At 48.0% G+C, this 22,461-nt stretch overlaps 1 protein-coding gene across 19 annotated transcripts in view; it reads left to right on the top strand.

Annotated features, from left to right (window-relative positions):
• Positions 1-22,461, top strand: part of NFASC (neurofascin) — a 67,269-nt gene that overhangs the window by 24,249 nt on the left and 20,559 nt on the right. For 11 of the 19 annotated variants that reach the window (XM_079327062.1, XM_079327060.1, XM_079327073.1 and 8 more), the window contains 15 exons: positions 2,121-2,232; positions 2,822-3,006; positions 3,583-3,714; positions 4,315-4,458; positions 5,302-5,413; positions 5,513-5,679; positions 6,575-6,722; positions 7,320-7,444; positions 8,239-8,274; positions 9,146-9,247; positions 9,978-10,175; positions 11,179-11,249; positions 12,198-12,420; positions 16,213-16,335; positions 16,831-17,010. In XM_079327062.1, coding sequence (XP_079183188.1) covers positions 2,121-2,232; positions 2,822-3,006; positions 3,583-3,714; positions 4,315-4,458; positions 5,302-5,413; positions 5,513-5,679; positions 6,575-6,722; positions 7,320-7,444; positions 8,239-8,274; positions 9,146-9,247; positions 9,978-10,175; positions 11,179-11,249; positions 12,198-12,420; positions 16,213-16,335; positions 16,831-17,010 — 2,058 coding nt within the window. Of the gene's footprint in view, positions 1-2,120; positions 2,233-2,821; positions 3,007-3,582; positions 3,715-4,314; positions 4,459-5,301; positions 5,414-5,512; positions 5,680-6,574; positions 6,723-7,319; positions 7,445-8,238; positions 8,275-9,145; positions 9,248-9,977; positions 10,176-11,178; positions 11,250-12,197; positions 12,421-12,954; positions 13,071-14,134; positions 14,340-16,212; positions 16,336-16,830; positions 17,011-19,256; positions 19,272-22,461 lie in introns of those variants that run through there. The other 8 variants (XM_079327067.1, XM_079327056.1, XM_079327059.1 and 5 more) reach the window with 6 other exon arrangements.

The raw sequence follows: 22,461 nt of genomic DNA, 5'->3' as shown, positions 1-22,461 counted from the left end.
TCTGCTGGTGAGGATGTGGATCACAGGAGATTTGTGGGACACTTGTCCCAAATTTCTCTCCTGGGCCGGGATAACCACAGGAAGTATCACCCCCACCTTGTCCCCAGGGCTTGGAGTGATGATTCCCAGAATTCCATGGACAAACTGGCCACGATTATCAGGGAAAAACAACCCAAAAGGATTTTTTAGCAGATTTCCCACTTTTTTTTCCTTCTAATGGAATTAAAACCCCGTTTTGCCCCTTTTTGTCTCTTTTTTTTTTGCAAACCTGAGGCTGTTTGAGCCTGGCTGTGCTGGGGCTGAGCAGCTGGGTTGTGTCAGGATGGGCACATCCCTGGAAAACAGAGCTGATGAAGGAATTTTGGGGCATTTGTCAGCTCTAGGATGGATATTTCTGGGATGATCCCAACTCACAGCAAAGCTTGGGAGCAGAGTCAATTTTTAGGCTGAAATAAACAACCCCAGGATTTATTTTTCCAGCTCGGATGAGGGAAGCCTTGACATTTCCAGCTGGAACTTCCACATGCTCAGAGCCTCTGGTTCTGAGGGAATTTCTGGCTTCTCCCTCTTAGAAACAGCAAAATATTTATTATTTATTAATTTTGATTTATTATTTATTAATAGTGCTGTGCTGAGGCAAAAATCAGGTTTTTTTCCATGCTGTCCTTAGGTTCATTAAAACCAGGGAGGTTTTAGGAGGGTATTAATTAATCCCCCTGATTTTTAATTGCCATCATTAATACAGGCTAGTAAAATCTGGCTTGCTGCTCTTAGCACTTCCAGTTATCCCACGGGATCCAGAGCGGGAATAAATCCTGATCAAAGCCAATCTTTGCTGATACAAGAATGAATTCTCACTTTTCTGATTTGATGGGAGAAGCTCCCAGTTGTGGTGGAGGTTTGGGAGCTCTGCCCTGGGATGGGTTGAGCTGGTTTAACTGGGAATGAGAATTTCCCTGGGAACAGGGATGCAAACAAACCCAGAGAACTTGGCTCTTTGGGATGAAGCTGAGATTTTCCTGCCCTGGTAATTCATTAATCCATAATTAACTAACTGGGACTGCACGTGGAGCCCGTGGGTGTGGAACCAATTCCAAGGATTCCATGGATTAATCCTGGGGTTGGGTTTTCCTTCCTTAAGGTGGGAATTCCAGGAAGAGCCCCTGTCCTCATTCCCCTTCTCCTTCCCCTGCCACACTTCTGGAAGTTTCCCAAAATTCCTAAAATCCTGGTTGCCTGCCACCCATTGAGCCAAGGATCCCATCCCATCCCATCCCATCCCATCCCATCCCATCCCATCCCATCCCATCCCATCCCATCCCATCCCATCCCTTTCCTAATCCCATAACTTCCATCCCTGCTACTGCTTCTTTCCCGCCCATCTCATCCTGTTTTGTCCTCACTGATCCAGATCTAGGTCAATCATTCCACTTCTTAATGGAATTTTTTCCATGAATAATTAATTTTTTTCCCTCTGCAAAAAGGCCTTCACTGTGTGTGGATCCGTAGGGATTTGTCTCGTGTCTTCCTTTTGTTTTTTTCCCTGTCCAGCCCTAAATGGGTCATTTTGGTGGTTGAGTAATCCCTTTCCAAGGGGAATTATCCTTCCAGGCCTCCAGGAAAGCTGGAGAACCTCCTTGGTGCTGCTGGAGCCCCGGGGATGCTCCATATCCCAGAGATTTCTGTGGAAAAGCAGCTCTGGGTCTGAATAAACCCTTCCTGTACCCATTTTTCCTGTTATCCTTCATTATATGTAACATCCATCAACATTGCCCAATTCCATCTGGTTCCAGAGGCAGAGGAGGCAGGAAAATCAGGAACTGATGGAATGGGGATTGTCCTCAACGCTCAGCTCTTTCTGCTGCTCCTTCTCCTCCCTGCCCTCCAAACTGTCTCTCTCTCTCTCCCCTTTTATCTTTTTCAATCCCAAATTTGGGACCCTCCTTTCCTTTCCAGGCACATTCCCTGGTGATCTCAGAATCCTGGGATGCCCTGGGATGTGACACCTTCCGTGAATTCCCGGAGACTTTTAAAAGACCCATGTTTTGTTCTCTTTATTTTTTGTTTTATTTTTTTTCTGTTTTGTTTTTTGTTTTTCCTTCTCTTCCCGCTGATTCCAGCCCGAGGGATCACGGAAACCACGCCCAGCTTCATGTATCCCTACGGAACTTCCAGCAGCCAGATGGTGCTCCGAGGGGTGGATCTCCTGCTGGAATGCATCGCCTCTGGCGTGTATGTACCATGGAGAGGGTGATCCCTGGCAATTCCCAGCGGGATCAGGGCATGGAATCACCCTGGATCGGGAAAAAGGGATCATTCTCTCTTTTTTCATTGTTAATGCCCTCATAACCTGCTCGATGAGCAAACAGAAGAGCTGAGGTTCCCAGATGTCTTGTCCAAGGATAATTCCCCAATGGTTTGTGCTAAGATTTGGGAATTTCCCAGGAGCTCCTCACCACACTGTGGAGGAGGACAGTTGTGTCCCCCAGAAGTGTCGTGGGCTCGTGGTCCTGCCCACATCAATGGTCAGGGATGGGCTTTCAGGTCCCTTCCACCCCAAACCATTCCAGAATTCCATGATCCTGCATTTCCAGGAGGAGCAGGAGGAGAATGTGATTCCTGACCAGCTGGGAATGCTCAGGGCCATGGTTTAGGGGCACTGATGGGAATAAGGGTGGCTCATCAGTCAGATCAGACCTTCTCCCTGGGTTTTAGTGGTCCTCAGGATGGGAATTTCACTGTTACTGAGGAATAACAACTCTTGACTTGGGAGTGCTTCCCTCACCTTTGGAAAAGCTCTGATCTGCTCCTCTCTCCTCAGACCAGCACCAGACATCATGTGGTACAAGAAAGGTGGAGACATCCCGGTGGGCAAAACCAAACTGGAGAATTTCAACAAGGCTCTGCGCATTTCCAACGTGTCCGAGGAGGACTCCGGGGAATATTTCTGCCTGGCCTCCAACAAGATGGGCAGCACCCGCCACACGATCTCGGTGAGAGTGAAGGGTACGTCACCTTTACCTTCCCTCTTTGGGTCCTGGCTGTCTGCAGCTGGGAGGGGATGTTCATGGAATTCTGGGAGGGACGGGGGACATTTCCCTGGGGATGGGTCTGTGCCGTGCCTGTGTTCTTCAGGGAATCATGGAATGGGTTGGGTTGGAAGGACTTTAAAAATCACCCAGTTCCGGGACACATTTCATGATCTCGTTACTCCAAGCCCCATCCAGCCTGGCCTTGGACACTCCCAGGGATGGGGCAGCCATGGATTCTCTGGGAATTCTATCCCATCCCCTCCCCACCCTCCCAAGGAACAATTCCATCTCAATATCCCATCAAAATCTTCCCTTTTTCAAATTAAATCTTGTTCAAACAGCCCCAAAAGCAGTGCGGATGGGATCTCATTAATAGAAATGATAATGGGTTTGTGTGGCCAAGGAGAGGGAAAGGGGCCTCACCTCCTTCACCGAATCCTGGGAAACTGCTCGGTGTTTCCATTGCCTCCCTCCCTCAAGGAGATTTGGAGGGGGGATTTCGGGGGTGGTGTCATTGTCCCTGTGTCACTGGGGTGGGGGTGTTTTCCAGCTGCTCCCTACTGGCTGGATCAGCCAGAGAACCTGATCCTGGCCCCTGGCGAGGACGGCAGGCTCGTGTGCCGGGCCAACGGGAATCCCAAACCGTCCATTCAGTGGCTGGTGAACGGAGAGCCCATCGAATGTGAGTGAGGGAGAGAGTGGGCCTCCTCCTCCTCCAAAATCCCAGCAAAATCCCACCAATATCCCAAGCAAAGATCTCATGGCTGAGCACGAGCCAGAGTTGATTTCTTCTCCAAAATCCCAGGAGCCAGAGTTGATTTCTTCTCCAAAATCCCAGCCCAAATCCCACCAATATCCCAAACAAGGATCTCATGGCTGAGCACGAGCCAGAGTGACTTCCTCCTCCAAAATCCCAGTCCAAATCCAAACCAAAATCTCATCCCAAATCCCAACCAAGGATATCCTGAGTGAGCACAAGGCAGTGTTGCCTTCTCCAAAATCCCAGCCCAAATCCTACCGAAACCTCAGCCCAAGTCCCAGCCAAGGATCTCCTGCCTGAGTATGAGCCAGAGCTGTTGATGGGGTCCAACACCCACGGGGGCTCCTTGTGAACCCCCAGCTTGTCTGGGATAAGCCCAGTTCACCCAGTGGCTCCCAGCTGTGGCTGTAAAGCTCACACACCATCACCGGGTTTGAACTGGGCTGGGAAGACCCTCCATGATACTATGGGGTGGATTTTCATTGAAAGAGGTGAATTGAAGGAGTCGTCCTTGTTTTGAAGCGTCTCCGCCCAACCCGAGCCGGGAGGTGGCCGGGGACACCATCGTGTTCCGGGACACGCAGATCGGCAGCAGCGCCGTGTACCAGTGCAACGCGTCCAACGAGCACGGCTACCTGCTGGCCAACGCCTTTGTCAGCGTGCTGGGTGAGCCTGGGGGATGGGAGCATCCAAACGTCATGTTTCCATGGAATTCAAGCTTGGCTTGGGCTGGAAACGACCTTAAAGCTCAGCTCAAAGCTCATCTTAAAAGGGTGGATGTGGTGCTTAGTGTCACGGTGGTGTTGGGTCATAGGTTGGACTTGATGACCTTAAAGGTCTTTTCCAACCTTGCTGGAAATCTTTTCTGATCTTTTCCCAACCAGCTGGAAAAGTTGGAAACCTTTTCCAACCTTTTTCCCAGTTGATTCTGGGACTCATCTGAAATTCTGCCCTCTTGCAATAGGTGGGGGATGAAACATTCCACTGTCCCAGGCAGCCCTTTTCAGACTGGCCTTGGACATTTCCAGGGATCCAGGGGCAGCTGCAGCTCCTCTAGGAATTCCATCCCAGCCCCTTCCTATCCTCCCAGCCAGGAATTTCTCTCCAATATCCCACCTCAACTCTCCTATTTTAGTTTTAAATCATTCCCCTCTATCCTATTACCATATTCCCATGTAAACATCACTCTCCCTGGTTTTTCCAAGCCCCCTTTTCCCTGCAGAAGTTTTCCATGAGTTTTCTCCTTTGCTGCACTTAGGAAATGCACAGAGTCAGGAATTCATTGTCATGGATTCAAACCAGGCAAAGGCTGAGCAAATCCAGGGATATGAGTCACAAAACGAGGCTGGAAGGAGAGGAAAGGGGAGATGAGTGGGAATGGAGAAGCTCTACTGGGTTTTGAAAGTGCCAGTAGGAAAAGTGAACCAAAAAATCAGGGAAAAGGCTGGAAAAAACCAGCAAAATCCATTTTTCCTCCTTCTCCATGGCTGGAATTTTGTCTGTTGGCAGATGTTGCCCCCCGGATCCTGGCCCCCCGGAACCAACTGATCAGGGTGATCCAGAACAACAGGACCCGCCTGGATTGTCCCTTTTTTGGGTCTCCCATCCCCACCCTGCGCTGGTAAGAGCCGGATCCCATCCCGCTCCATCCCAAGGGGTGGGAAAGGGGAGGGTTTCCTGCTTTTCCTTCCCTTCCAACAGCACTTTGTGGTGTTGGGAGGTTTAAGAACGGCCAGGGGAACACGCTGGATGGAGGCAACTACAAAGCCCACGAGAATGGGAGCTTGGAGATGTTCATGGCTCGGAAGGAGGACCAGGGGATCTACACCTGCGTGGCCACCAACATCCTGGGGAAAGCTGAGGCCCAGGTCCGCCTGGAGGTCAAAGGTAGGGGCACAGAGGCACCAAAATCTTGGATCTTTTGGAAGTTGCAGCAGAAATAGTTGAGGCTAAAATCTTAGATCTTATGGAAGTTGCAGTAGGAATAGTTGAGGTGAAAATCTTGGATCTTAGGGAAGTTGCAGCAGAAGTAGTTGAGGTTAATGTCTTGGATTTTCTGGAAGGTGCATCAGGAATAATCCTTGAGGTGAAGGGGGTTGGTTGTGGCTGATCTGATCTTCCATCAGGTCAAAGCTGGGAGCCTTAAAATGGGGGAGATTCTGTTTTAATACTGGGGAAAACCAAGGCTGGGGGTGGTGGAAGGACTTGGGTTGGTTACCAGGCTGGGAGATGCCATCAGCATCGCCAACACTGTCTCCAAATGGTCCTTGGGGTCAGCTGAGGACAATAAAACATTTTTGGAATAATTTTTACCCCACTCAGCAAATCCAACTGCTGACTCCAAAAAATGTTTTTTTTTTTTAAAGGCTCAGCACAAATTAATGACTTGTTAAATTAATTTATTTGTTCAAAGTGGGGAAAGCACCTCAAGTGTGTTGTCCTTCCCAAGTAATTACACTCTCTGCTGAGCCCCCTGAGCCAAGCCCCAGGGTTTTGGGACACGACCCTTTGTGACCTCCTGCAGCCCCACCAGGACCATGAGGGACCCTGACAAGTTTGGGGTGTGATCCTTTGTTTGTGACCCCGTGCAGACCCCAGAAGGGTTGTGAGGGAGCCTGAGGAGTTTGAGACCTCACCCTTGACCTCCTCCAGACCCCACCACCATCATGACGTGTCCTGAGATGCTTGGGGCATAACCCTTGTCCTCATGCAGACCCCACCAGGATTGTGAGTGTTTCCCGAGGAGTTTGGAATGTGACCCTTTGTTTGTGACCCCACACAGACCCCACCAGGATTGTGAGGGCCCCCGAGGACCAGGTGGTCAAGAGGGGCAGCATGATCCGGCTCCACTGCCGCGTCAAACACGACCCCACTCTCCGCCTCATGGTCACCTGGCTCAAGGACGATGCCCCCCTGTACCTGGGGAACAGGTCTGTGCCCAAAAAATTCCATCGATTTCTCCCCCAGAATTATTGGAATTTTAGCAGAACATTCCAGGAGTCTCCAGGGATAAATATTGAATTCGCACCTAATCAACATTTGATTTTCTTGACACTTTTAATCTCATTGGCTCCCTCCAGCAATTCTGGCTGGTTTATCAGCAAATCCAGACTTTGCCTCAGGTTTCATTTCCGGGTATTTTAGGACATCTTGATAAAACCTGGGAATTCACAATGAGCCACTCCAAAATTAATGTTTGTCTGCTGTGGCTGGTGCAGCTTTGATTTCCTTTTCATACCTGCCTCCCTTTGCTTGTGAAGCAAGATCTGATTCCAGGGCACGAGCCCAGGTTTGGCTGTTGTCCTAAAAATGTGATTATTCCCCAGATACACCCCAGGGCGTGTGATTCCTTAGGAAATGAGTTTTCCCAGAATAACCCAGCACATCCTTAGCTGATAAAACCTCCAGACTGAAGATGTTCTCCTGCTCTGGGTTGGGTTTCCAGCTGCATTTTGCCAGGGAACATCCAGCCTTCGACACTACTTCCTAAAATTGTGGCAGAATTTTGGGATGTTGTTTCCTTGAAGGATGAAGAAGGAAGAGGATGGTCTGGTGATCTTTGGAGTGATTGAGAAGGACCAGGGCGATTACACGTGCGTGGCCACTACAGAGCTGGACAAGGATGAGGCCAAGGCCTATCTCACTGTGCTGGGTAAAGCCCTCCTGACCCCACACCTGAGTGCTTGGCTTTGAACTGGACAACCCGACCTCGAGGTCAGGCTGGAAAGGGGGTCTGGGCTCCAGGATTGTCCCCTGGGTGCTCAGGGAAGTGCTGGCAGAGCAGGGGTTCTGTTGTCACAGGATTCTCTGCCTCGTCTTAAATGATGGCACTGAAATGGTGAAAAATAAACCTGGGATTTGAGGGTAAAGAATGAAACAGGAATTGTTGCACACAGCCTGAAATATCCCCAGGTGGATGTTGAAGATCCATCAGAAAAGCCCTAAATTTGGGGGTGAATTTGGTGGGGTGTTGGGGTGCTGAGCAATGGGATTGGGGCTGAGCCAGCTCCTCCTGACCCTGTGTGTGTCCCCTTTGCAGCACAGGGAGGGATCAGCTTCACCCCATTCCCTGTTTGTGCCACTGCAATCTCTACTTGGCAAACAGGGATTTATCATCCCCTGACCACCTCAGATTTCCAGGAATGCCACCACCTGCCACAGCTGGAACAGGAATCCCAAATCCCAAATAATTCTCCTGGGCTTGATTTATTTTCCCTCCTTTTCCCCCTAATGGCTCATTAATCCCTCATCAGACTGATATTTTGCTTTTGCTGTCAACTACAACTGTGGGTAAAACATGGAGGTCTCTGGGGGAAGGATATTCCTGCTCTGCTTCCCAAACTGAATCAATTCCCATTGAAATCTGGAACTTTATGTTTGCCAGGTGCTCCTTTGGCCACCCAAGCTTAAACTAACCCGTTTAACAAGCATTGTCTTACCTTGCAGCCGTCCCTGTTATTCGCTTGAGAGATTTACCCAAAGGTAATCACCACTAATTCCTCTCCTTCCTTTTTTTTCACCTTGGTTTCGGTTTTCCTTCACCAATAACTCTAAGAGAAAAGGGTGGCAGCTGGAAAAACTTGGGGATGATGTTTCCAGGTTGTCCTTGAAGCTCCATTTTGTCATTGAAGGAGTTGATGCTTCCAGGTTGTCCTTGAAGGAGCTGAAGTTCCAAGTCCTGCCCGAGCTGTCTTTGGAGAGGCTGATTTTTCCAAGTCCTGCCCAAATGATCCTTGAAGGGGCTGATTTTTCCAAGTCCTGCCCAAACTGTCCTTGAAAACCCATCCAAATGTGTAGAAAGCTCCTGTTCCACCAGATTTTGCATCCCACGGTGGCAGTTCCTGAGCACAGCAATCACTTTGCCTTCCACTTAAAAATCCTGATGGGATTTTCAAACTCTCACACGGAATCCCCTAATTTTTACCTGGAATTTATTCCTGTTAATCCATAAGCCTGTCCTTGTGACCAGTTTTTTAAAAACACGGGGGATTTCTATCAAATCTATGTTTCCACTGAGGTTTTGTGTCCTTTCCCTGCTGTTCATTTGCATTTCTCCGTGTAAGGTCACAAATCCCCCTAAACCAGCACATGATGCTTCCACCACAATTTATTTTTGGTTTTAGGGAAAGACTCGATTTTTCCTGAAGGATTTTTCTCAGAAAGGCAGGATTTCTAGGCAAGACACTGCCAGAAATGACCACAATTGTATTTTAAAAACCGCTCTGGTCTCCTAAAGAGCTGCAGGACGTGGGTTGTGCCCTGGAACACATCCTGCCCACGGGGCTGGGAGAGGTGGTGGGAACTGGGACTTGCTCCTGGGACAATTCCAGCCTCATTTATCCCCTTCCAACAGCACGACCTGAGCGGCCCCGGGACTTGGAGCTGTCGGATCTGGCGGAGAGGAGCGTGCGGCTGACGTGGATCCCCGGCGACGACAACAACAGCCCCATCACAGGTTTGTCCCCAAAATCCTCATCCCCCTCCCTCTTCCCAGTGATGGAAAATCACATCCAAACCCTTCACCCTCCTCTGTGAGAGTCTGTGTAACGCGGTGGATGGTTTTTCGTGGACAAACTCAGGAGCTCCGCATAGGGTGGCTGTTGCAGTTACAGTTTTATTGTGAGGGTATAGAAAGTCCTGCTAAGGGCAGGACGGGGAGAGGGTAAGGGGGAAAGAAAGAGAGAGAGAGAAAAAGAGCAAGAGCAAGAGGAGAGTGAGGGGTAAGAACAAAGAGGGTAAGAGAAAGAAAGGAGAGGGGAAAGAGAGAGAGAGAGAGAGAGAGAGCAAGGGTAAGAGAGTAAGAGGGCGATTTCCCATTTACAATACAATGAATATTCTAATTTCTACTAACCAATCTAATACAAGGTACAAATTCTATAACATTTACATACAGCCTATAAGAATCTTTGTATTACCATAGTGTGTTATACTTTAGAAACTACCCTCTGGACTCTGGTAAGGTCTTCTCTTGACCTTTGGACCAGCTTTGCAGCAGGAGACATTGTTCCATCAAGAGGGGATTACTTTCAGTGAGCTATTCTATTGTCTTCTAGTTATTTAGTAACTGAGGCTTGGTGTCTCAAAAGTGGCTTTCATTTCAACCTCGCTCTCAGAACCTATGCATTCATATTTGCAAGGTTTCACCATTCCATCCTCTCCAACACTCCTCCTCCTGCTCTTCCCAGACTACATTGTCCAGTTCGAGGAGGATCGTATCCAGCCGGGAGTGTGGCACAACCACTCCAGGTACCCCGGGAGCGTCAACTCGGCCGTGCTGAGCCTCTCTCCGTACGTGAATTACCAATTCCGCGTCATCGCCGTCAACAACGTGGGCAGCAGCGTGCCCAGCCTGCCCTCCGAGCGCTACCAGACCAACGGGGCACGTGAGTTTTTCCCCAGGGATTTTTTTTGGTCTTTGGAATCCACCAAATCCCCTGTGGAGTCTCTTCCTTGATCCCAGGAAGATGTTGGAGAGGGTGGAATTTTCTGTGTGGGATTCTGTGAGTGATGTTCTTCAGGGCAGCAAAGAGCAGAGATTTATGCGAAAGTCACTCATTCATTTTTTTAAAAAACTGCTTTTCCTTCTTTTCCTTAAAGAGAAAATTCCTAAAGAAATTTTTCCAGTCCTTTCACACTACAGGAAGCTTGGAAATCTGTAGGAAAATCAGACTTAAGTGCAAATATTTTCAGTTATTGGCTGCTGTTAAAACTGGTTGATGCTGTGGGGGTGCTGGTGAGGCCCTGGCACAAATTATCCAGAAAAAATGTGTCTGTGCCACCCTGGAAATGTCCAAGTCCAGGTTTGATGGGGTTTGGAGCAGCCTGGAATAGGGGAAGGTGTCCCTGCCCATGCAGGGAGTGGAGTTGGGCGATTTAAAATCTCTTCCCACCCAAATTCTGTGACAAAAAATCAAAGCAAGCTCCAATCCACAACCAAGATTTGAGATTGTCTTCCCAGTGCTTTGTTGGAGAACATTTGGGAAAATTCCATATGAGAAATTCCTGGGAATCTCGGCAGTTCTGTTGTGTTTTCTCCTTTACCCGTTCCAGGGAGATTTTTGGAGGATCTGCTGGCATCTAGTGTTGGCTGCCAGCAGTGCCCGCCGTGTTTCAGGCTCAAAGTGACAAACTCTCCTCCCTCCACAATGGTTTCCTTTCAAAGATTTAGGACATTTAAGGAACAAAAAAGAGCCTCCTAAATAAATGGCCTGGTTTTCCAGAGGACTCAGAGTCTCGTGTCCCATTAACCTGAATGGGGACTTTTGGAAAAATCAGGCCATTGACTTCTGTCTTGGAAGGACTTTCGTCTTGCAGGATTTTAACCACTCAGTGGTTGTTTTTTGACGTTGAAAACTTCATTGTTTTGGTTTTCAATGTGAATTTCAGGTCCTGAAATAAATCCAACGGGAGTTCAAGGGGCAGGGACCCAAAAAAACAACATGGAGATAACATGGACAGTGAGTTCTGCTTGGATGCCTTTTGGGATGGAGTTGCAGGGTGAGGGGGAATGGGTTCAGAGTGCTGGAGGGCAGGGATAGATGGGATATTGGGAATAAATCCTTCCCTGGGAGGGTGGGGAGGGGCTGGGATGGAATTTCTGGAAATTCCATGCCTGGTTCATCCCTGGGAATGTCCAAGGTCATCTTGGAGCAAACTGGGATCATGGGTCATCTCCCTGCCCATGAGGATGGAATGGAATGGGATTTCAGGCCCCTTCCAGTCCAAAGCATTCCAGGATTCCATGAAATAAAAAGCAGAAAGTACAAGAAAGGCTCTGATAAAAAGAAAAATTCAAAATAAAAATAAGTCAAAGGCGTGACACCCAAAGATGTTGGATTGCAGACTCATCTTCCCGAGGATGCCCCAAAGTCGAGTCCTTGAGCAGCTCAGAGGATTTATGGAGCCGCTCCTGCTTTGCTCCCTGCACCAGCAGGTGTCAGCCACAAATCAGGGATGAGCTGTGAGGAGGGCTGGAATGGCAGCAGGAATAGAGATGGGATATTAGGAGAGTGGATATGGAATATTTATTGTGTAATTCTACATTAAGCACACATTTGATTTTATAGAATATATAGATAAGGAATCTGGGTTTGTGGAACCTGATTTGTCCCACCCTGCCCATAGAAGGGGCTTGGAATTGAAATCCCTTTCAACCCAAACCATTCTAGGAATAAAATCCTGGATTTTATGAATAAAATTTCTTAGTCCTTGTTCTGGAGGGCAAAAACTCATTCTGCCTCTCCTTGTGAACAAAACCTTGCTCTCCTTTGGGATTTGGAATAAGACCCCACTGCTGAGCAGAACTTTTGGATCTCCTTGAAAGAAATCGAATCGGTTTTGAGTTTGCTTTTTTTTTTTTTTTTCTTTCTCCTTCTCCCTTTCCCTTGTTTTTCTCTCCACCAAAGCCTCTGAACGCCACCCAGGCCTACGGGCCCAACCTCAGGTACATCGTGCGGTGGCGGCGGCGGGACCCGCGCGGGAGCTGGCGCAACGAGACCGTGCGGGGCGCGCGGCACGTGGTGTGGAACACGCCCATCTACGTCCCCTACGAGATCAAGGTGCAGGCTGAGAACGACTTCGGCAGAGCCCCGGAGCCCGACACCTACATCGGATACTCCGGGGAGGATTGTGAGTGTTGCCTCAGCTGCAGGGGGGATTTTGGGGGTGATCTGGAGATTCTGGGGCGCTGCGGGGTTTGGGCGAACAGATCTGAGGTGCTTCGCTCCAGATCTCTCCACACAGCAGAAGCTGCAGAAAGGAGGTAAAAACCCAACTGGATCAACAGCAAATAGGCCAAATTCCAGTTAAAAATATGGAAATGTTCCTTTTTTTTTTTAACTTTGTGGTCCAACTTCGGGACAGGTGAAGCAGGAAAGGGTTGGATGTGCTGGAGTCCCTCAGCTGGAGAGGGAGGTGAGCCAGACCCTTCCCTGCAGGAATTTCCACTTTTAGCTGGAGTGGGGATGTTCTCCTGATGGCTGGAGGAGTGAAATCAGATTTATTTTCTCCCCATGGAAGAGGGTGGAGCCATGGTGGGGCTACTGCTCAAGGGACTCATGATGGGAAAAGCTCAGCAGGGAGTGTCCAGCTTTCCATCTCTCCAAGCTCCAGGGTCATTCCAGGTTCCTTAATGGTCACTCTGCTTTATCCCTGCCTGCCCAGATCCCAAGGCTGCGCCCACGGATGTCAGGATCAGAGTCTTAAACAGCACAGCCATAGCTCTGACCTGGACCCGGGTGCACCTGGACACCATCCAGGGACAGCTCAAGGAGTACCGAGTGAGCAAATCCCAAATTCCCCGATCCCAAATCCCTGCCCAACACTGACCATTAACACACCTAAACCTCCCAAAATTCCCAGCTGGCTCCTGGAGATGGAGCTGCTGCGTGTGGGGATGACAGAAAACATTCTTTGGTCACCAGGAGCCTTTGGATTTGAAGCAGCACCCAGGATTTGCTCTTTAGTGTGTCAGGATGGAACTGGGGACATCTCCTGCTGCTTCCTCTTGGTTGCAAGATTTAGGATCCTCCAAGAAAACAGGGAGGGGTTGGGGTGGTCCTGGCCACAAAGCAAAGGGGCTCTGAGGGAGTGACCCCTACCACAACAGGTTTTGTGTCATCCCCAAAATACTGACAGTGTTTTTTACTGATCAACAACCCCTAAACCTGCAGTCAGGACTAACTGGGTGCTAAAGCCAGTGTGGATACATGGTTTTCCTGGTCTTTCCAGGTTTATATTGAATATTTATCTGTCTGTCTGGACTTATAGCTAATATTTAATAGTCGCTGGTGATTCACAGAGGATGGGAAGCCAAAACCTGAGCAGGGCCCTGCCCTGGGTGTGAGAACATTCCCAAAACCTCATCTCTGGCAAAGAGCCCCAGCATTCCCAATCCAATCATCTGTTCGTCATCTTCTCCTGATTCTGGGGGATTTTCTGAATGAATTCTTGTTTCTGCATGGAATTACAGGATTTACAGTCAGGAGCTTGAATGGGAGATTTCCCAAATCCAGGCTTTTGTTTGTGCCTGGGTGTGTCCCACCTTTTCTTATCCACCACTGCTCTGAGTGGAAAGGGAGAATCACTCGGATTTTAATCCGTGGGAATTACCAACAGCTTTAGTCTGAGCTCAGTGGTTTTGGGAAGCTCTTAACCCCCTGCTCAGCCTCTTCCTCAGGTAACACCCCATGATTTTCCTCATGGATCTTCACTAATTCCTCTAAAATCTCCCACAGCCTTGAGCCGCCACTAAAGACAAAATTCTGCTTTTTAACATCTAAAAACCCCCAAAACCCGTGATAAAACAGGAAAAAACTTCACTCGGCCTGCCTGTCTCTTGAAGGCCTATTTCTGGAGAGACAGCAGCTTGCTGAAGAACCTGTGGGTCTCCAAAAAACGGCAGTTTGTGAGTTTTCCTGGAGACCGCAACCGGGGCACCGTGTCCCGGCTGTTCCCTTACAGCAACTACAAGCTGGAGATGGTGGTGACCAACGGGCGTGGGGATGGGCCCCGCAGTGAAATGAAGGAATTCCCCACCCCTGAAGGAGGTATGTTCCCACTGGGAATTTTTTCCAGCTGGGACAGGTTTGGGTGGAGCAGATCCAGGGAGCTGAGGAGTGATTTTAGCTGAGCGCCGCCCGGGCGTTGTCGCTGTTGGTGATGTTGCTGGAGTTGGGTCCTGAGCCCTTCAGCGTTCCCAAAAATCCCTGTTAGGTGCTCTGGATGCTTCAGCCAAGAAGATTTTGGGCTGAACAAGAGAAAAATTTGCAAAAGCCTCTCCTAGGCACAGCTCCATACGCTTGATTTGCTGCCTGAGCCGTGACTGTCCCCAAGTCGCGGTTTGGGGACGTGGCAATGCTTGGAACCATCCTGGAAAAAGCCAGAAAACCTTCCCAGGACCTTCAGGAATCACTGCCAGGCTTTTAAGGCAAGAGCACCTCGTTCTTGTGTCAAGGATGGACTCAAGGGTTTAATTTTGTCGCTGGCACAGGAGCTATTTATAGACACGCTGATAATTCCGAGTTGGAGCCGCAATTCCAACAGCTGGAAGTGACTTTTCCTACAGCACAGGAGGGAATTCAGGTGCAGAAGGTCACAAAAATGCAAGAAAAGATTTGCAAGTCTTGCCTCAAAATATTTTGCAGTCTCCTCTTTTATCTTCTTATCCCAGAGTCTTCCAGCTCCGCCTCTTCCCAATTCCTTAGGAAAATCCCCATTTTTAAAGGATAATTGAGGTTGTTGCAGAAGAAAGGGTTTGATTCCTGTAGGTTTCACTGGCAGGGGCATTGTGACCCTATTTCTGTGGGATTAGGGGTGGCTTTGGACATTTGGGGTGATTATAAGGACATGTGGGTGGCATTAATTAATAATTACAGTGGATTTTACTCTTATCACAGGGAAAATGCAGTTTTTAATTTTTCCTACACCATCACTATCAACTCAAACTGACATTGAGGAGACTGAAGGATATCCTAAACAACTAAAAATAAATCCCTGAGCTCTCCCCCAATCTCTCTTCCCCCAATTAAGACACCACAATTAGGAGGAAATTAGGAGAATAATTTAACTCCAGGCTGGATAATTCCTTCCTTCCTTCAGTAGTTAAAGCAGTGATAATCTCAAATATTCCTTGGAGTGAGGAGCAGCTGGCAGCAGCTCCCTGGGGGAGATCTCTGGAATTCTGTTTCCCAGTGATTTTTTGGGATAAGAGAAGTCACTTTTGAGGGTTCTAAGAGAGGAATCTTTGGGATGAAATCTTTGGGGTGAGTGGGGGATATAAGGAAGGTCAGAAAATTTGGGTCCAAGAGGAGAAGTAAGGCTGGAGTTAAGAGAAGTAATTTAAATACTTTCTGTGCTTCTAAGGGAGAAATTTTTTAAATTAAAACCTTGGGGTAGGAGGGATGTAAGGAAGGTGTCGAGAAATTTGGGTTCAAGAGAAGTGAAGCTGGAGTTTTTGGGAGAAGCTTTTGGGATGCTTTTTGTACTTCTGTGAGAAATCTTTGGGATTAAAATCTTGGGATGGGATGGGATGGGATGGGATGGGATGGGATGGGATGGGATGGGATGGGATGGGGATGTAAGGAAGACTGGGAAATTTGGGTCCAGGAGAAGAAGTAGGGCTGGAGTTAAGAGAAGTTTTTGGGATATTTTTGAGCTTCTAAGGGAGAAATCTTTGGGATGAAAACTTTGAGATGGGAGCTGGGTGTAAGGAAGGTGGAAAGTTTGGGTCTGACAGGAAAAGTGGGGCTGGAGCTGCATTCCAGCTCTGCTTCCATGGTCTCATCGGAGGATCCCACAGGATTTGGATCACACCAGAGCTGCTCCACTTTTTCCTCCCTGCTGAAAGTTCCACCTGGTTCAGGTTCCTCACCCCATGTGTGTTTTCTCCTCTCTCCCCTCTCCTCCCCCCTCCCCTCCAAGTGCCCAGCTCCCCCAGGTACCTGCGGATCCGACAGCCCAACCTGGAAATCATCAACCTGGAGTGGGATCACCCCGAGCATCCCAATGGGATCATCACAGGATACACCCTCCGATACCAGCCCTGTACGTCCCATGTCTTATTCCTGGTGATAAATCAGGAAATCCTCCCCTTCCTGCTTTCTGCCAGGGCAGGGATCCATGAGGAGCTGGGAACTTCCATGGTGGGACAAACTGGTGTTGGGAGGGGTCCTGGCCATCTGCAGGACGGGTGGTGGGTGCTCAACAGCTCCCTCAGACAAAATTTTTGGAAGGAAATTGATTTTATCTCAGATTTAGGAAGATTTTAGGTTCAGCCTGAGGCATTTTTTGTGCTCATCCAAACACAAGGTTTAGGAAGTGATACCCCAGAGCCTGAGGCAGTGGAGAGCACCTGAAGGTCCCCTCCAGCAGGTCCCCAAGCCAGAGTGTCACCAAGTGCCCCAGCCCAGCCCTGTTCAAGAGCAGCTCTGAGCCCCCACAGTGACCCCACAGTGACCCCACAAACCCTGCAGGGGCTGAGGGATGAGCTGGACACCCCAGGAATTCCTGGCCCAGGCTGAGCCCCGTTTCCCTCTGCAGTTAACGGGACCCGGGTGGGCCGGACGGTGATGGAGAACCTGTCCCCCAACCAGACGAGGTTCACCCTGCAGAGGTCAGACCCCATCTCTCGCTATCGCTTCATGCTCCGCGCCCGCACCCAGGTGGGAGAGGGAGAGACCCTGGTGGAGGAGTCGCCGGCGCTGCTGGATGAAGGTAAGGGTAGCACTCGGCTCTGCAGAGGGAGTGGGGGACAGGATGTGACAAACCCCAAAAATGGCATCGTGGCAGAATGTGACAAACCCCAAAAATGGCACCGTGGCAGGATGTGACAAACCCCAAAAAATGGCATCGTGGCAGAATGTGTCAAACCCCAAAAATGGCAACATGGCAGGATGTGACAAACCCCAAAAAATGGCATCATGACAGGATGTGACAAACCCCAAAAATGGCATTACAGCAGGATGTGATAAACCCCAAAAATGGTATTGTGGCAGGATTTGACAAACTCCAAAAATGGCACCATGGCAGGATTTATCAAACTCCAAAAATGACATCATGGCAGGATTTGTCAAACCCCAAAAATGGCACCATGGCAGGCCATGGAAGAGCCAAAAAATGGCATTGTGAGAGGATGTGACAAGTCCAAAAAATGTAATTGTGATGCCCATTGCGTTTCTGTGAGAGCTCTACAGGGGAAACTCTGAGGGATTTTTGTGTGCAGGGACCTCAGTGCCACCTCCCTGTCACCCCACAGGCGTCACCTGACCCCAAAAGCCTCCAGAGCCCCAATCTCAGCCCCACAATCAGATAAAACTCCTGGTGCCACCTCCCTGTCACCCCACAGGTGTCATCCAACCCTAAAAGCCTCCAGAGCCCCAATCTCAGCCCCATAATCAGATGAAATTCCCGTTATGGAACATCCATCAGATTTAAATGGAAGTTCTGGAGCCCTGAGGGAACCAAGGGCGGCTCTCTCCCCTCTTTAAGCTCAGCTCACAGAGCTGGGATTGGGTTAGAGCTGGGATTTAATGGGGTTTTCTCTGCTTCCCTCCATCCCCCATCCCAGCTAATGGCTCTGAGTGGGGAAAGTGATTCCTGCCCAGATCCTCTGGGAATAAAACCATACCTGACACCCCTGGGGTGGGATCCAGCAACATTTATTGTATGGGGGGAAGAAAACAGCTGAGGAAAACACGAGAGGGGCCTGGAATTGCTTCAAAAGGAATTGTGAGAGCACAAGGGTTGGATTGAAGCTGAAAATTGGATATTTTTAGCTGGTTTGCACCCGATTTTTGGACATGACAATAGTCATAGCGTATAAATGAATTATTTGGATCAGTTTTATTTCCTGGAAATACCAGGTGGTGCCCAAACCTGCTGGACAAGACAATGAACCCCAGCTGTGGGGTGAGGAAATACCTGGTGGTGCCAAGCAGACAAAGTTTGGCTGTCAGAAGGAAAAAAAAATCATAAAATTTATGTCATTTACTCCCAAATCACAGAAATTTTCCCTCCAAACACGAGGTACAGCACAAAACAGGCAAGGTTTGCTCACTTTGATGGGATTTCCTGCCAAGCCATGGAAAGATGAGGCTGGAATTTAAGGAAAATAAGCAGATGAAGGAAATTATACAAATTAAACCTGTTAACGTGCTCCTCCAGTAGTGGAGTTTAAATCAGGTGGGATGAGCAAGGAAAAGCTGAGGTGAAATTCAGTGCCAAAACTGGTTTTTGTTGGGATTGGACCTAAACACCAGCTGAAGTACTTGGCTTAAAGACACCATTGTCACCTCGATGCCACCTCAGTGCCACCTCTGGCCCCTCCTGAGTGTTTAACCTGGATCCTGGTGTGGTTTATCCCAGATTCCCTGGTGTGGTTTATCCGTGATTCCTGATTTATCCCAGATTCCTGGTTTATCCCAAATTCACTGCCTTGGTTTATCCCTGATTCCTGATTTATTCCAGATACCCAGGTTTGGTTTATCCTTATTGCTGGTTTATCCTGGATTCCTGGTTTATTCCAGATTCCCAGGCTTGGCTTATCCCAGATTTCTGGTTTGTCCCAGGTTCCTTGTTTATCCCAGATTTTTGGTTTATTCCAAATTCCGTGGCGTGGTTTATCCCAGATTCCTGGTTTATTCTGTATTCTTGGTTTATCCCAAATTCCCTGTCTTGATTTATCCTGATTCCTGATTTATCCCTGATTCCTGATTTATTCCTGATTTATCCTGATTCCTGATTTATCCTGGATTCCTGATTTATCCCTCATTCCTGATTTATCTGTGACTCCTGGATTTCAAGGGCTCTCCCAGGTTGGATTTAATCCCAGTTTCATCTCTCTGCTCACCGATGCCTCCAAGTGTCCTGGCAGCGCGTTGGGGTTGTTTGATAAATTCCTGTGTTTTTCTCTCCCCTTTCTCTCCTTTATCCCAATTTTCCCCCCATCCCTGGCGCTGCCTCCGAAGCCACGCCAAGCCCAGGTACCGTACCCGGAGGTAATCGGCATGGGGGCAACGGAGCTTGCCAATTAAGCTGCCAATTAAGCCGAAAAGTTCATTAAAACCCTTCCAATGGCCACGCCAATTGGGCATTTCAATCGTTTCAAGCACAAAGGGGGATCAGGGCAGCTCCACAGCGGGGCAGGCGAAGATTAAAAGGTCTCTAAGCCAGGATTAAAAGCCACTCAAAAATCTCGTGAAAATCAAACCACGGTGGCTGTGAGCTGGGCGAGCCCTAAGGAGAGTCAAGTTCCCATTAAAATTAGGGTTTTCCCTATTAAAGAGGGTTCTTTTCCCTATTAAGGAGGGGTATTTTTTCCTATTAAAAAAAAAAAAAATCCCTATTAAATAGTGGTGGGTTTTTTCCCCTATTAAAGGGGTTTTTCCCTATTAAAGCGGAGTTTTTTCCCTATTAAATTGGAGTTTTTTCCTCTGTTAAACAGAGTTCTTTCCCTATTAAAAAGGTTTTTTTTTTTCCCTATTCAAGGGATTTTTTAATATTAAAGAGAGGTTTTTTTCTTGTTAAAGAGGGATTTTTTTCCTATTTTAATGGGGTTTCCCCCCTACTTTAGAGGAGGTGTTTTCCCATATTAAAGAGGGGGATTTTTGCTTATTAAAGGGTTTTTTTCAATATTAAAGAGGGGTTTCCCCCTGTTATATTGTTTTTTCCAAATTACCAGGGATTTTTTTTCCCCTATTAAACATTTTTTCCCCTATGAAGTCAGAGGTATTTTCCCCTCTTATTGAGGGTTTCCTCCTCTATTTTACAGGGATTTTTTTTTCCTATTTTAAGCAGGTTTTTTTTCTATATGAAGAGGGTGTTTTGCCCTATTAAAGATTTTGTTTCCCTCTATTAAAGACACTTTTCCCCATTAAAGAAGAGGGGGTTTACCCTTTTAAAGAGGGGTTTTCCCATATGAAAAAAGGGTTTTTCTCTATTAAAGCGGTGTTTCCTCCCTTTTAAAAGGTATTCCCTATTAAAAAGGTATTTTTCCCTATTAAAAAGGTGGTTTTTTTCAATATTAAAGCACCTTTTTCCCTATTAAAGAGATTTCTTTTCCCTATAAAAGAGTTTTTCTCTCAGAGTTTTTTAACCCCAGCTCTGCACAAACCCCTCTCCCTTTTTAACCCTTTGCATCCCCACCCCACAAACCACAGAACATTTCTGGCTCCACAGGATTTCTTCCAGCACCTGTGGGGTCGCAGCTGGAGATTTGGGATATTTTTGGGTGGGAGATTCCCAGTAGCTCTCCCAGGGCTTTGATCCAGGAGATTCCTCGCATTCCCGGTGTCCATTGGAAGGGTTGAGCGGGAATTTGAGCTGTGCATGTTCTGCATGGAGCCTTCTGCTGGCTTTGCCCTCCTCGCAATTCCCAAAACGTGGGAGCAGGGAGAGACTTTTTGCAGCACCAGGGACAGCTCCTCCTCCCGCCGATCCCGGTTATCCCAGCATCGCCCCCGACACAATTCCACTCAGGGAAGGATTCCCACCTCTCACAGATTTGGAAAATTCTGATTTCCGCACACCCCGACACGAATTTCTCACATTCTGCTCATCAGACTCCTCCAGATGCGGAGTTTAAATCAGGTGGGACGAGCAAGGAAAAACCTGAGGTGAAATTCAGTGCCCAAACTGGTTTTTGCTGGGATTAGACATTAGAGAAAGAGCCTTTTTCAGCCTTTTCCCAGCTCAGAAATATGAGAATGACCAACCAGTGGGTGCAGCCAGACCCGAAATCACTCCAAAAAAATTTTGGGAGCAGCAGCAGCTCCCGATTCCCCACACCAAGGGCTCTCAACAGGTCCTGCTTTGCCTCTGCACATTCCAAGCAGGAACAACTTCCCAGGGAAAGTTTTCCCGAGGGATTCAAGTGCAGGATTCCCCTTCCTGCCTGGGGGATGTTCCTTTTCCTTGGATTTTGTTGCAGCCATGTCTCACCCCAATATTATTTTGTTTTTTCCTCCCCCTTCCTGAACAGATGCCAATCTTTCTCCTTTCTGCCTTTTTACTCTTCCTCCATCTTCCCCCTCCCTAAAAAAAAAATTAAAAATTAGGAATAACACATTGGTCATGTTTAGGTGGTGGGAACCTGAAAATGAACTTAAAAATCCTGGAAATTCACATAAAAATCCTGAAAATTAGCAGAAAAATAATGGAAATAAGCAAAAAATCCCTGAAAATGCACAAAAACCCCTTGGGATCAGGACCACCCTCTCCTCCAACTCATTCTCCATTCAGGGTTTGGCTCATCCTCCAGAATCCAGATTTTCTTTGTGGATCAGGATCATCTCAAGTCCTTTTCTGCTTCCAGAGGCTCTTGCTGAACTCTGGAATCATGCCCTGATATCTACATCCTCTCAGCACCGAATCATTCCCAGCTTCCTTTCCTGCCCTGCTGGAATTATTTATGATTTCAGGGATAATTCTCCAATTATCCAGAGCTCATCTCTCCCTTTTCTCCTTTCCAAGAGAAGAAACAGCACTTTGGAAAGGGCTGAGATTTGGGAAGTGAAGCTGGAGGTCGGGAATTGTTGCCTCATCTTCCTCCCCATCCTCCCTCCAGGAGGAGACTCAGGGCATGGAAAATTCCCTCTCCCATCCCAGTCCCATCCAGAGCTGGATCTTGTTTCTCCTCGGGCCTCCTCAGCCTCCAGAGGATGTTTCTCTTCCCAACAAATCCCAGGAAATGCTCTCTGACTTTTCCCATTTCTGCTGGATGATCTAAATCGGGTGGAATTTGTCCTGAATTACAGGAAAATTTTTAAAAATCCTTTTCCAGGGAAAAGCTGCCACAAGCAGGGTCAAGGCTGGGAGGGACCAGAGCAGGTGATGGAATCGAAGTGAAATGCAGGAATTTTCCCTCAGGAAAAGCTTCACCTTTCCTAAGCCAGGCTTTGGACAACAGGAGGGGAGATTTAGGAAAAGAGAAGATTAAAAATGAGTTTTTATTTATATTCTGAGCAAGGAAAAAAAAAAATCCAAAACTGGAATTTGAATTTTCCATTCTTATGGAAAAAACTTCATCAAGGACCATGAAGAAATTTGGTTTAGACTGTGAGGGAAAATCATGACTTTCTCTGTCCATAATTAGGAATTTGAGGAGAAAAATCCCATTTTTCGTTTTAGAAACAGAAGGAATTGCTGCTCTCTTGCTGCTTCATCACTCTCTTC

Source organism: Erithacus rubecula, assembly GCF_903797595.1.
Source record: "Erithacus rubecula genome assembly, chromosome: 26".
Taxonomy (NCBI): Eukaryota; Metazoa; Chordata; class Aves; order Passeriformes; family Muscicapidae; genus Erithacus; species Erithacus rubecula.
The sequence above is the reverse complement of the archived record's forward strand: the minus strand, read 5'-3'. Positions and strand labels throughout refer to the sequence as shown.